Source organism: Epinephelus moara, chromosome 12 (assembly GCF_006386435.1).
Source record: "Epinephelus moara isolate mb chromosome 12, YSFRI_EMoa_1.0, whole genome shotgun sequence".
NCBI classification, from domain to species: Eukaryota; Metazoa; Chordata; class Actinopteri; order Perciformes; family Serranidae; genus Epinephelus; species Epinephelus moara.
In genome coordinates this window covers 16,681,983-16,695,298 of record NC_065517.1, presented here as the reverse complement: position 1 = coordinate 16,695,298, position 13,316 = coordinate 16,681,983, and the positions used below count along the sequence as shown (strand labels likewise).

At 38.8% G+C, this 13,316-nt stretch overlaps 1 protein-coding gene across 2 annotated transcripts in view; it reads left to right on the top strand.

Annotated features, from left to right (window-relative positions):
- Positions 1-13,316, top strand: part of LOC126399224 (exostosin-1) — a 388,340-nt gene that overhangs the window by 331,698 nt on the left and 43,326 nt on the right. For both annotated transcript variants that reach the window (XM_050059081.1, XM_050059080.1), the window contains one exon: positions 5,493-5,625. In XM_050059081.1, coding sequence (XP_049915038.1) covers positions 5,493-5,625 — 133 coding nt within the window. The remainder of the gene's footprint in view (positions 1-5,492; positions 5,626-13,316) is intronic.

Genomic DNA, 13,316 nt, shown 5'->3' with positions numbered 1-13,316 from the left:
ATCAGCACAATTGCTATGATCTCCATTGTAACGCACATTATTGTTTGCAATCATCACTTTCTGTCATCATTATTTCCATCATTGCAATAACACTGGAGTCAGTATCGCCGCTCGACTTGCAGCTTGTTTACATGGGATTAGTGTCCTTAACAAAATCTAGTGATGTAATTATTAACATGGGACATCAGTCTTTGCTACTTGCATTGGAATTAGATTAGAATTTCTGTGTTATGTTCACAGATTATTGGTTAAAATGTTGTAGAAAAGGATGTGAAAGTGCATGATTTATGTGGTTTTCCCACCACATAATTTTGAGGTTAATTGTCATTCAGAACATATTTTGAAGAACTTCACTTAGAGATTTAAAATCATCAGTTTGAGAGTTTTGTAATTAATCATAATTGAAAAGGTGATGTTTTTACTAATGGAAAACCTTTAACAGCATCAGACACGTCATTATCTTGTGTTAGTTTTTGTATTTATAATCTTTTAGTATATTTTTTTGCGGGGGTGCATCCCTTTTTCAAATTTGAAGTAGGCATATTTATTGTGTCCTTTAGTGGGTTATATTAAAGTGCAATCAACAAAACAATCAAGTTTTTTAATTTAAAGTTAGTTTGTGTAACTTTTGCTGAACATTAACTATGGCCACAAATAGCAACTACAGGATCATGTTAAATGCTAAAAAACAGTGTAGCACAAGGTCAGAAGAGTTATACAGTCAGTAAACTGGCTCAGTACTGACTTATACAGCATTATGTTAATAATAACTACCATAAGCTACTGGTCATGCCAGACAGACAAGCCCTGCATTTATGAGACTGAGTATGGGGGTCTTTCATTGCTTATGAGTTCGACTTATTTCGCTTCAAACCCGACCCAAGCCCAAGAAAATAACCAAGCACGACCCAAACCCAAATGTTTTATATGCCCAAATCTGCAGCATGTAATGTACAGAAGCACAGAGTTTGTCCCTGTCGTGCAATTGTTGGTGCCCTGGTTACAGCTTGCCTATACCATTGTTACACACATAGCACCTTGTAAATTGTACCCCAAAATAATGTACAAAAAAGTTGGCTAAAACAAGCAACATGCAGGAAAAACATTGTAGGTCTACAATTACATGTACCTGACAGTGACATGTTAGGCTACTGAATACATTACAGATTCATATTCTACTCTAACAATCTAACAGTTAGAATATGATGCATTGTTATTCATTAAACTATTCAGCATTATGTTAGAACTGAAAGCTCCACCTTAAACAGATGTGGAGTAAACCATGGTGGTTTATTTGAGGTTATCATGGAAGAAGGTGAAAGCATCCACCGTGGATGGCTTCAGCTCTCTCCTCCTCTGTTTGATCGATCTTCCAGCTACGTGGAAGTTCCATTCACTGCTGCTCCCAGCTGGAAAGGCCAGAATGTCCAGAGCAAGTACACCAAGCATCAGGTTACATTAGGAGTTGACATAACTTGTTTGACATCCTCCATCTTTAGCAAGCAAACACTCTTAAAATATCCTATCTTAAAATAGCCTATGTGTTGCGTTCATGTGTTGTCATGTAAATAACAAACCCCAGCACTGAACAAGAAGTAGCCCAACACAGACAGAAGATCCGAATTTTTTTGGCCAAATGTGACCCGAATATTATTTGTAAGCATTTCTCCATACCTGGCCTGAACCATCAGGTCCTGTCGGGTTTGGGTCAGGTATCCACACTCTATTTTTAAGACAATCAATGACGATTGTATTAAATTGGTTCATTTTTTAAATATATGAGGACACCAAAAACAAAATGCAGTTATACAAAAAATAAACATTTAGTAGTTAAAAAATAATATGTGGAAGAAGTGTCCCGTTTTCATATATTATACTAGATTATATTGCCTATGTATATATTAGCTTTTCAGTGGTCAGGCAGCTTAATTGACACTTCGGCAACTTATTGGTTCTTTAGTTGATCCGGATTCTGGATGAAAAAGAAGAGCAAATTTAATTTTTGATTTTGATATTTTCATCATTTTATCATTTGAAAAAAGTTTATTTATGATTTGAAATATTGAAATTAAGGTAAGGATTCAGTCTACATACCTGTAGCTGTCAGACATTCAACCATCTGACTGGATAAAAGCAACAACAAATGAGTCACAAGAATCTTGATGTTATAATGTATCCTCACCTTACAGCTTAATAAGACAAATATTTCTCCAATTGCAGCATTTTTTTCTGTTAAAATCACAGCACAAACAACACCTCAGTGACACCCCCAAATGCCCAGCGCTAGCAGGGTATGAAATTAGACAGAAGCCCAGTGACAGCCGTATACTGCTGGCCAGATGTGCCAAAAACCCAGAGCCAGCACGCCATCAGGCTAAATGAGTGAAATGAGGCGTTGTTGATAACTGTAGTGGCCCACATACTGCGAGGCTGACAGTTGGTGTCATGAGGTGTGTGTGTGTGTGTGTGTGTGTGTGTGTGTGTGTGTTAAGAGCTGGCTGAAAGTGCCAATTCTCCACAGATCAGTGGACAGCTCTGAAGTCAGAGGGGGAAAGAAAACAGGATGCCTGAAAAAAACTGTTCTTTCATCCTTTGATTTCAGTATTGTATAGATGTCAAAGTAGAGTTCAACATAGTAAATATTTTATTTAAACTAAAGCAGGCTTGTTTTTTAAATTGCTGCTTATGGTTGAGATCAATTAATTATCAAAAATTACAACAACAAAAAAATCAAAAAATAGTTTAGCATTTTGCTTCTTTTTAATGCTTTACACCTTCACAATAAATCCTCTAGTTTATTGTCACTTCAGTCAATAAATACATTGAAAATACATAATTGAATTTAAATATTCAGACCGTTATCTGCTTCATATAAAAGCTAAATGTAATTCACAATTTTTCATGCCACTGTTTAAAAGTCATTAAGTATATACAAAACAAAATTCCAGTCGCTTAATTGGTTGTCGGCATTAAAACAAAAATACCAGTGATGAGCCTTAAAAAAATCCTATGTACTTTAGGTTTAACACTAGTATTCACAGACTCGTGCATGCTTATCTCAAACCCATGTGATAAAGCTTGTTTCTATGGCGTCAAAACTCTCCTTTAGCACAGAGTGGTTTGAAGCCGTCACACCTGCAGAGAGTCCGCCAGGGTTCATCAGACAGAGACCTGAATTCTTTGCCTGAATTGGTGACAAGCGGAGAGAAGACAGAGCCAGTGGTTGTGGAGCCTTACTCATAAGAAAGACATTTTTTCACTCAAATCCCACAAAAGCTTGTCACTCAGCATCTCCTGAGCCGGCCGGCTACATGATCATCCCTCTGCCAGCGTCAGTCAACACCTCTCATCCCTCAGTAATGGAACACAAATACAGTGTGTGTGTGTGTGTGTCGCTCACAGTTTGTATTTTTGTTGTGGTCAGTTTTTTACTCCTGCCATGACACAAGGAGTTTGTGTCTTGTCTGTTTATGTACATTTACTCAAGTAGTACTGCTACTTTAAGTAGCTACAAATATGAGGTATTATAGTTGAGTATTTCTATTTTATGCTTCTTAATACTTATACTCCTCTACAGTTCAGGGGGAAATATTGTACATTTTTCTCAACCACATTTATTGGAAGCTACTAGTTCCTTTACAAATTAATATTTTACATTTTACATTTACATTATAATATATTGTTATAGATTAATTAATTAACTAATTAATCTAAATTAATCATATACATCAATTTTTGCTGTAAGAGTATTTTAAAAATTTCACTTCAAATGAATTTTGGCAGATGTGTCGTAGTAAAGCTGCTGGATTTTGGGCACAATTGTCCTCCTGTCCTCTACCACCCAAACTGGTCTGCTGTCCATTGCAATCTATTTTGCAAAGGAGTTAGTTAGTCGTCACAGGTAGACTCACTTAGCTTGCATCTGAACGTCTGGTCGAGTGTAGCTTGAGGAGGCTAACTGCTAGCACTAGCATCAGAGGCTGTGCTAGCTCGGACCTCAGGGTTCACTGCAAAATACTTTGCGTCCGATGGTACAAAAATTCCTTACTGCAGAAACTGCAAAGAAAGGTGCTCCTATTAACGGCTCCATCTGGGCGATTTTTAAATGTAAATGTTCCATTCATGGGGCCAGGCAGCATCGTCTCGCCTTCATCCATCATGTTACAAAGTCACTGTGGCCTTAAATCATGCACTGGGTCAAAGGGGGCACCATTGAACGCCATTAATCAGCGTTAATTTTTTTTCAATGCCTTATTTTCTTTCTGTGATTAATTAATCAAATTAATGCAGTATTCTGACAGCCCTAAAACATAGTTAAAATCAGCTCCACCTTGACCAGCGACAACAATAAAATGCTTCTCACACATTAAAACTCAACTTACTAACCTGACCTTTACTAACAAGCCAGATGGATAATTTTAGCTAAATAACTAATGGACTCCTCATGTTGGGAGCAAGTTGATGCTCCCAAGTGAATGAGTTCAAGTGTCTCAGGTCTGTTCCCTGAGCAGCAGCTGCAGCTAAACAGCTGGCTACTTTTATTTCCACCTATTATCACATGTCGGCAGCTAGAGGGAGAAGTGTAAAGAGGCTGTCATGAGGAAGGCTGTGTATGAGCCATATGATGTGTCTTCAGTCCCATATGGACAATTTATTTTTTTCCAGATCAGATATAACAATGGAAAAAAGAAATACAGAAGTAATAGAATTATTTTTCCAGCTTTGCTTTTACTTGATTTGGCTTCAAGATTAATACCAAACAGTATTGTAAGGGAACATGTGGGGGGGGATTGTGCCGTGAAAATGTTATCATGTATCAAAATCAGCCTTGCTTTTGGCTTTTTGACAATATTTAGCTAATACTTAAGCTAACATAATAATGTATATTTTATATTTTACTTGTCACAATACAGGAGACAGTATGGTACCCACTGTCTGTTAATACTTTCTCTCATTGCAGTAAAACAGTGCACTAAAATATAGATATTGAAGGTAAAAAAAATAGGCAATATAGCAATAGATTCTTGAGTTATACTTGATCAGCACTGCCTGCTTTACAGCTTCTATACTCTTTGTGTCTGTGGTGGCAGTGGGCTGTCGTTCCAGCAACAGCCCAGGAGCCAGTGAAAAATTCACCTTTGCCAGGGACAAGAAGTAAGATGGAGGGAAGTTTTCTACAGTTCATTTACACAAACTGACCACATTGTTATGCAGCAAACTGGTTGAAAATTGGCAAATTATCCCTGTTATGGATGCTCTGTGAGCGGCATTTTTGAGTCAAATTTTAAATCTGGGAAGCAGTGTGTGTAAAATAAACAGAAAAGCAGGAAATCATTTAACTAATCACACCTTTTTCAATCTAGTCACACCTTTATATCTTCACCTCTTCACTCCTCTACCTCATTTTCCCTCCCCTCTTTCTCACTTCGCCTACTCCTTTCACCTCTAACGTTTTCTTCTCCTTTTGTACTTCCTCTGTGTTTTCCATCCAGATCATCCAGGACCGCGTGGACTCCCATGTGTCCAGAAACCGCTTGTTGTGGAATTCCCTACCTGGTGGTCTCTATGCACTCCCCCAGTATTCAACTGACCCTGCCCAGTTCCCTTTTTACTATGCCATATTGGGTAAGTGTTGTCTTTGAATACGTTTGATTTGCTTAGATGCTGTTGTCACTGGTAGTTTCAGTTACAGCTTTTGTCCGAACATGACCTCATGGAGGCAGTTAAAGTACTTTAAGACCGCTCAGTTGCCACAATTTGTGTTAAAGGAGTCATAACTCATTCAGGTCTTCACACAAAGATATGATAAATATGAAAATAAATCATTAAATAATTTTGTTTTAGATTTAATGTGATTTTCACTTCCTGAGAATGTCATTATCTCTGAACCCATCGCAAGGCAATGTCCAAAAATTTGCTTAGAAATCATAATAAAAAGATGCTCCATATAGCTTCAGAATCTTGCCTGAGGATTGTCACATTTTTAAGTTTGCTTTGGTATCATATAGGGACTTCAATGACAATATTTTTAACTGGTTACCATTAATTTGCTGCTCTTCCATTTATTGAGCTGCGCACCACCCTGGTCTGGTGGAAGCAAGCTAGCAGCACCACTTATTTGACAATTACAGCTAGTATCGCTGTCCCAACCCAACAGTATTCCTGTAGAAACATGGTGCCCACTCTCTGGTCTCTCCCCAGTACCATCTGGTGAGTAGGCAACTCAATTATGAGCCGCAAACTCCCTTTAGCATTATTTTTAGCTCTGTTAGCACCCCTAGCTGTGTTAGCACAGCTAGGGGTGCTAACATAGTTAACAATGCTAAAGGGGTTTTGCAGCTCAGAATGAGGCTGCTTACTCACTGGGGGGGCCTGGGGGGTGACAGGAGGATGGGTGCCATTTTTCTACAGCAACGTCGACTAGCCACAGGAATGCCATTACCAGCCGTAATCACGAATGAGCTATACAGCTTGCTAACTCCCACCCGACCCTGGGTTGTGCGCAGTACGAAGCTGCCAATGCTAGCTAAGCAGTGGAGACCAGACTATAGGCAGTGGGCACTATGTTTCCACATGTTAACATGGGTAGCCTAACCTGGAAATCCAGATGCCCCGCCCCTAGCAAATTCAAATTTGCTCTGCACGGGAATCTGGCCCCAACAAGCAGAGCCAGCTGAATCGCCGATTGGACCAATCAGATCAGTCTATCTGACAGAGGCGGGCTCTGGGCGGCGTAACATGATGACAACAGTGCTGCGGCATAGTAGTCGAAAAGTACACAGCCAAGATGGCAGCTGCCAAAGGACCGCGTCCATTCAATTTAGCTTTGGAAGAAACGCTAAGACAATTTCACTTATCTTTTTCCTGCCCGAGAAGCCTTCGTTTCCACGAAAGACGTTTTTGCCGTTTTGCCGACGGGATACGGCAAAAGCATAATATATCAGTTAGCCCCACTGTTCTCACTCAAAATCTTTCTAGATTTGAGTTAGGGATGCACCGAAATGAAAATTTGTGGCCGAAGCGGAAGCCAAATATCATTAAACGCTTTGCCGAATACCGAGTACCGAATATCGAATATCATTGTTTAGTTGTTCATTAGTTTTTGCAGATGAACCCCCTCCAGATTAGTGTTGTTACGGTATCAAAATTGGGACCCACTGTGCGATACCAATGAAAATATCATGGTTCTGAGTAGTATCACAATACCACAGCGAAAATGAGGCAGATGTGCCTTTTGTCATTTATGAAAAGATAAATCACTTTTCTATAATACATCAATGATATTTCAATGGAATAAATTACTTATTGACTTATTCATACTTCAAAAACAGCATCAATAAGTGATGAACATAGGGGGGATTGAAATAAAATAAATAAATAAAATAAAAATCAACCAGCCACCCTCCTCCCCTGACAGTCCCTTCATAAGTAAAGAACAGTCCCTAAAGTGCGGTGAGGTTTGTGGACCGTTACCTGCCACAAAGAGAGAAATGTGAACGGCTCGTTTCTCCTCTGACACGTCACATACCTGTGTTCGGCTGGCCCGGCTGTTCAGGTACTTCTGGGCAGTCATGACACCAAGAAGAGGATATTATTGGAACCGACTTCTCCGTCGCCGGTAAGCCGATGGCCGCCGTATTTGACAGGAATACTGTGTCTGTGACCCCCGTTCAACCCACAACCGATGGGATTCGCCTTTCGTTTCTGCTGCTGGTTGAAATCTGTAGGCTGCTCGCACAGCGTGCTGAATGATTTAAGCCTATTTTGCTCACTCAAAACTATTTTTAGTCGCAGATGCGAGTGCCGTGACGGACGGATCGCCACACTGCCGACATTTTATACCGCCCGTCACGGCACGCTATTTGATTGCGTTATCAAAACGCCGCTATTATTCGGCCTTGCTTTTAACTTATTCCACCGAATACCGAATGTGTGTTTTTTTGCAATATTCGGCCGAATATATTCGGTTACCGAATATATTCGGCCGAATATATTCAGTTACCGAATATTCGGTGCATCCCTAATTTGAGTCTGGATTTCCAGGCTATGGGTAGCCAGCTGTCTGTCAGCAAAGCCAACACAAAGGAGAATGAAAGGCACAAAACATTAAAATTTCCCCCTTTTCTAAATTGATAGCGCTTTGAAATGCGATGCTAAAGATCACTGAATCAAAGGATTGCCAGATTAAAAGGAAAGGCCTTTTGTAATTCATGTCATTTTGAATTTTTGCCCCAAAAAATAACTGGTTAGTTACTGGTTTAATGGGCACTGGGCTATCAAAAGCAAAATTATGGGAAATTAGCATCCCTAGTATGAAAACATTCCTGTGATAGTTGTCTATACATCCATGCAAACAGGAAGTGCTAGCTGCTAATTTGGAATACATTTATTGGTGCCAATTTTTCAAAATGTAACAAACATAGGCAAAGAAGCAGGTCTCAACTAACTGACTCCGTGGGAACACATTTATATCCTCCACAGCCACTCAGTCTTAGTTTTGTCTGGTTCACTGTGTCAGACTTTGAGACCTCTGCCTCAGTCAAACCAAATGGGGAAAATGGCGATGTCGCTACACTGCTCTTGCCAGAGATCATGCATCAATCAGGATTTAAGTTCCTCCTTAGATTACCTGTTAATGTAGCTGAAATTCTTCCTGGTTTTTCTTCAGTTTATCCAAAACAAGCTGTTGCTTCTGACACCAAGAGCTTGCCTGGGAGCTGTTGCTGGATTTATCTCAGGACACAAAAAGCATATCAGAGACCAGGAGCTGGTTTCTGGTTGTTTAGAAGTCTGCACGCATAAAAGCTGACCTCATGACATAGATTGTGTTGCTGGTTAATAACTGAGGCAGTAATTAAAATTTGCAAAATGTACAAGAATATGTAAATGTGTGTGTGTGTTGTCAGACTGCTGTTGAAGCAAGAGTTCAGAAACTTAAAGCTGCAGGCAAAGAGTGAAGAGAAAGTGGCCTGCTGTGTGTGTATATATGTATACGTGGGTGTGTATAGATATGCAAGCAGACTGGAGAGACTGAGGCTGTAACTCAGATCGATGTTTGTCTTTCTCTGAGGAATTGTGGACACAAGGGTTAGCAGGAAGAGGGAAGGGAGGGATCGAGGGATAGAAGGAAAGATGGGGCAGTTTGGTTTACGCCGCCGCAGTAAATCACTATTTTAGCTGCTGCCATCTCCAGTGCCTCTGCCCGGGGAATAACTTGTCGTCAGTGCCGTGTGTACGCTGGTCTCACTCTGCTACCTTCCCATAACTTTTGATGGCGAAGCAGTTGCAACTTCTGCCTGGTAGTTAGAAAAAAAGTTTGACTTACTGCTCAGACGCAGTGGCCTCGGGAGCTGTTAGAAAATCTTGATTTGATGGCTCAAGTTACATCTTGTGGAAAGTTGTGCTGTGGAGCTACTTTAGGTTATAAAACAAAAAACATGTTGTGACAGTATGCTATGGCTGTACAGGACCCATCAGGACATATCTTTACAGAGGAGAGTGTGAAGAATGGGACAACACTGATCAACAAATCTATTTTTGATCATAAATATGTACACGTTCTTTGCTATTGCCTGATTCTCTGCAGAGGTAGACATTTCTAAGAGGCAGAGGTGTGTTGAGGTAAATTTTAAGGATGCCCTGATACAATTTTCTTCCTTCCCAGTACAGATTTTGATACCTGAACTTGTGTATCAGCTGATACCGAGTACCAATCTGAAACCATTGTGTTAAAAAACAGCTGTGTACTACTAATCCTGTCTGGATGTGAAATGATTGCTATCACTGCTTTGTGGCATGGTTCAGGTTAAACCCTTTGCAAACACACAACCTTCTGTATCATCTAATCTAAGAGTCAGTCATAAAAAAAAAGGATGATTACTAGTGGGACTCTCCAGTGTAAAATATCGCCACATTGCTGACATTTTACTAAAGGCTGAGGTTATATTATTTACCAGAAATCAATTATTCCTCACCGCTTTAAAACAATAGTTGGCAGCGGCTGCAAAGCGGAACTTGCTATGCACAGTAGGTTGTTGTTTTTGGAGAGTGAAGAAGAAGTGATTTCTGGGAAAACTGCCATTTTATTCTGGTTTGAAGCTACTTTAAATTTGATTAATAAATGATAGTAGATTGCTGCATAGACAGGTGTACAAGCCAAAACCCAAATCAGCATTGTAGGCTTTTCCAGTACTGGATTCTGTATCGGAACAACTCTAGTAAATTGCAATGGCTAGAGCCAAATAACCACTATTTCCTGTTACAGTAATGAGTAATGAGAGATGAAAATCCAGTCAAAAAGCCTCCTTTTAGGTGCACTGACAAGCTATTTTTTATTTGGATTATAGAAGATTAGGTGCATGATTATTGTATACCTGGCAATAAAATGTGTCTGCAGTTGAAACATTGAAAGCTGATTAAAGGTAAATAATTTGGGTGTTTATTATTTCTATTTTTTGTTGTTTGTTTCTTGCTTTGTTTTGGATTTGGATCTTCTTAGGATAAAGGCTGTAATTTTTGTGCAGCTTCAAAGCCAGTAGTCCTGTATTGTCTTTGTTAATTTGTAGAATAGTGTCTTTATTTATTTGAGTATTTATCTATTTAGTTATTTATTTATTTATTTTCCCCACATAGAAAATAATGAAAAAAGTTGGGAGAAATCCTCAAACTCACTTCCCTTGTTTTATTTTATTCATTTATTTCTTTTTTACAAAATCCTCAAACTGACTTCCCTTTAATTTTTTTAACGAAATTGTCAAATTCACTTCTCTTTTATTATTATTTTTATTATTATTATTACTATTATCATTATTATTATTATTATTATTCATTTTCATTTTTTTTTATTGTATTTTATTTTATTTCATTATTTTTATTTTATTTTTTTGTTTTGTTTTGTTTTTATTTTGTTTTATTTTATTTTATTTCATTTCATTTTTTACTTTGTCATAGTTTGAACTAGAAACATCAAACTTAAAACAGGCCACCACACTCCTTTCCTGAATTTTAGACACTTTTTCAAGTTGTCAATCATGTACTTAGTGAGAAAATATAGCTCATACTATTTATTTTAAGATCATAGAGCTACGCCAAGTTTAACATTATCTTTTACTTATATTCTAAGCAATTTGTGGACAATTTGTGCTGATTAACTTGGAATGTATTTCTCTTAATTCAGAATAGTTTAAATGATCTATGACCTAAATTCACCGTTAGTCATGGACTCTGTAAACAAAGTGCATGTGCAAGCTGAGCCTTAAAACTTGCAAAGGATCTGGCTCCTGGATGAAGTCTCAGCTGCAGTCTCTCTCCATGGTCCTGAACCTTTCAGACCATCCATCTCTTTTTACACTCATATGCGTTGGCCTCTCTCCATGGTGCTGAAATGCATGAAACAGTCCAAGTGTCTTTTCTTCTCTGTCCCTCTCAATTTGCATGAATTTCTGTTCATTTCAGCTGCATATTGATAAGTTTATATTCACTTTGGTATTTTTTAAAATTCCAACAATTTGAATCTGTTGTAGCCGAGTCCAAACCTGAATATTGCCCCTGTTTTAATTAGTGTGCTGTCTGTCACAAGCCACACACACACACTGTTGATAACTTGTATACCTTTTATGATATTATTAATCAATAGGTGGGGCTGAAGTGTCCCTGGGGAAGACACTGAAGCCCATATTCCTTCTGATGTGTGTGTATATCCATGGGGAAAATGAAAGCATCATGTATTTGCTTTGGAACATTGGATTCTTTGCTTCTGCTCTCACAGAGAATACCTCTTCAATACTCAGCCACTATGTGCTACTCGTTTTAAGGGTCAGCAGTCAAGTGTCTGGTACAATACCTTTTTAATGACACCAGTAGATGCAATAGAGTGAAGGGTAATAACATAGTGACACTTGTCTGCAGACAGAAATACAGGAAGCTGTCCACTCACCAGACCCTATATTTTACTGAAAAAACAAACACACCAAAAAAAAAAAAAAAATGACACCACTTATTGACGACTCCATATATCTCTTCCCTGGCAGTTTAAGATCCATTCATACCGTGATTCATGTGACTCTTACGCTGCAGCTACGTGGACTAATGACCCACATATGACCTCAACCACTCCATGAATTATTCAGGATTACAAGAAGCAGATTTTAAGAGAATGGTCAAAGGCTATTATCTACAGACTGTCTTAATAAAAGTTTCACCAATGCAGTTGGCCTTTTGTTAGACCCCCACTAAAAAGTAAAGCACTACCATCAGTTATTTTATCCATTTTTATGTATCACACAAAAATGACCTCGTTCTCATTGGTGGAACAATTTGTCCGTAATAAAAGAAACGTAGGTAATTCAATGAAAATCAATGTGGCAGAGCTCTTTCCAAGAAGACGCAGATGAAACAGAAGGACTGAGCCTATTTCTGTGACCCCCCTCAAGGGCAGACCTCGCGCTTCCATAAATACCACTAAGCCCACCTGAGATGGCCGGTCAGGGGCCCAGTGTCAGAGAGATGGATAGAGCAACACTAAAGAGCACTCTGGCTCCACTTATCCATGTGGATGTGTATTCCCTTATTCCCATCCCCACCCAACACTTGGCATGCCATGTGCCTCCAAGCCTCGCCTTCTTTAGTTGTTGTGAATATTACGTCCATGTGTGTTCCCATATCTGCCCCTGTTGTATATTCTGAGATTCCCACATAAGGGCATCTATCTCTTTTGTTTTGAAAGCTACACTGATCACTTATTTTATATTAATAATGATTCAAATGACTGTGTGATGTGAAAGGGGTTATTTGTAGTGACGTACCCGCAGAGAGGTATCACCCGACTGTACAGTTCCCCTCAGCTCTACAGTGTTTTTAGTAACATTCAGCTTACTGTTTTGGTTTAACAACCTATGAAACTTATTGTGTGGTGTACTCTCACCCAACCAAAACACCAGAATAAATGTTGGCATTGTACATTGCTGCAAACCATGGATATGAAGGTTTCACATGTTAAATTTGTACATTTAATTTGTAGCAATTATGTTGAAATTTTCTCTCTCTTTACGGTTTAGTTTTAGATTGCATGTTGTGACGGCTGTGATTAACATTTGGCTAGGTTTAGGCACAAAAATCCTTGTTTAAATTAGGGTTAGGAATACATTATGTTTTGGCACCAATACCATGTCCCAAACCACTGTTAAGAAATGACTGCTTTTGTCGCTACAAAAAAAAGAAGAAGAAAAACAGGAAATGTCCCAAACTATCATTAAAAAATAGTCACTTGTCGTACAAAAACGACAGGGCATGTCCCAAACTATACCTGCTTTTGTCAT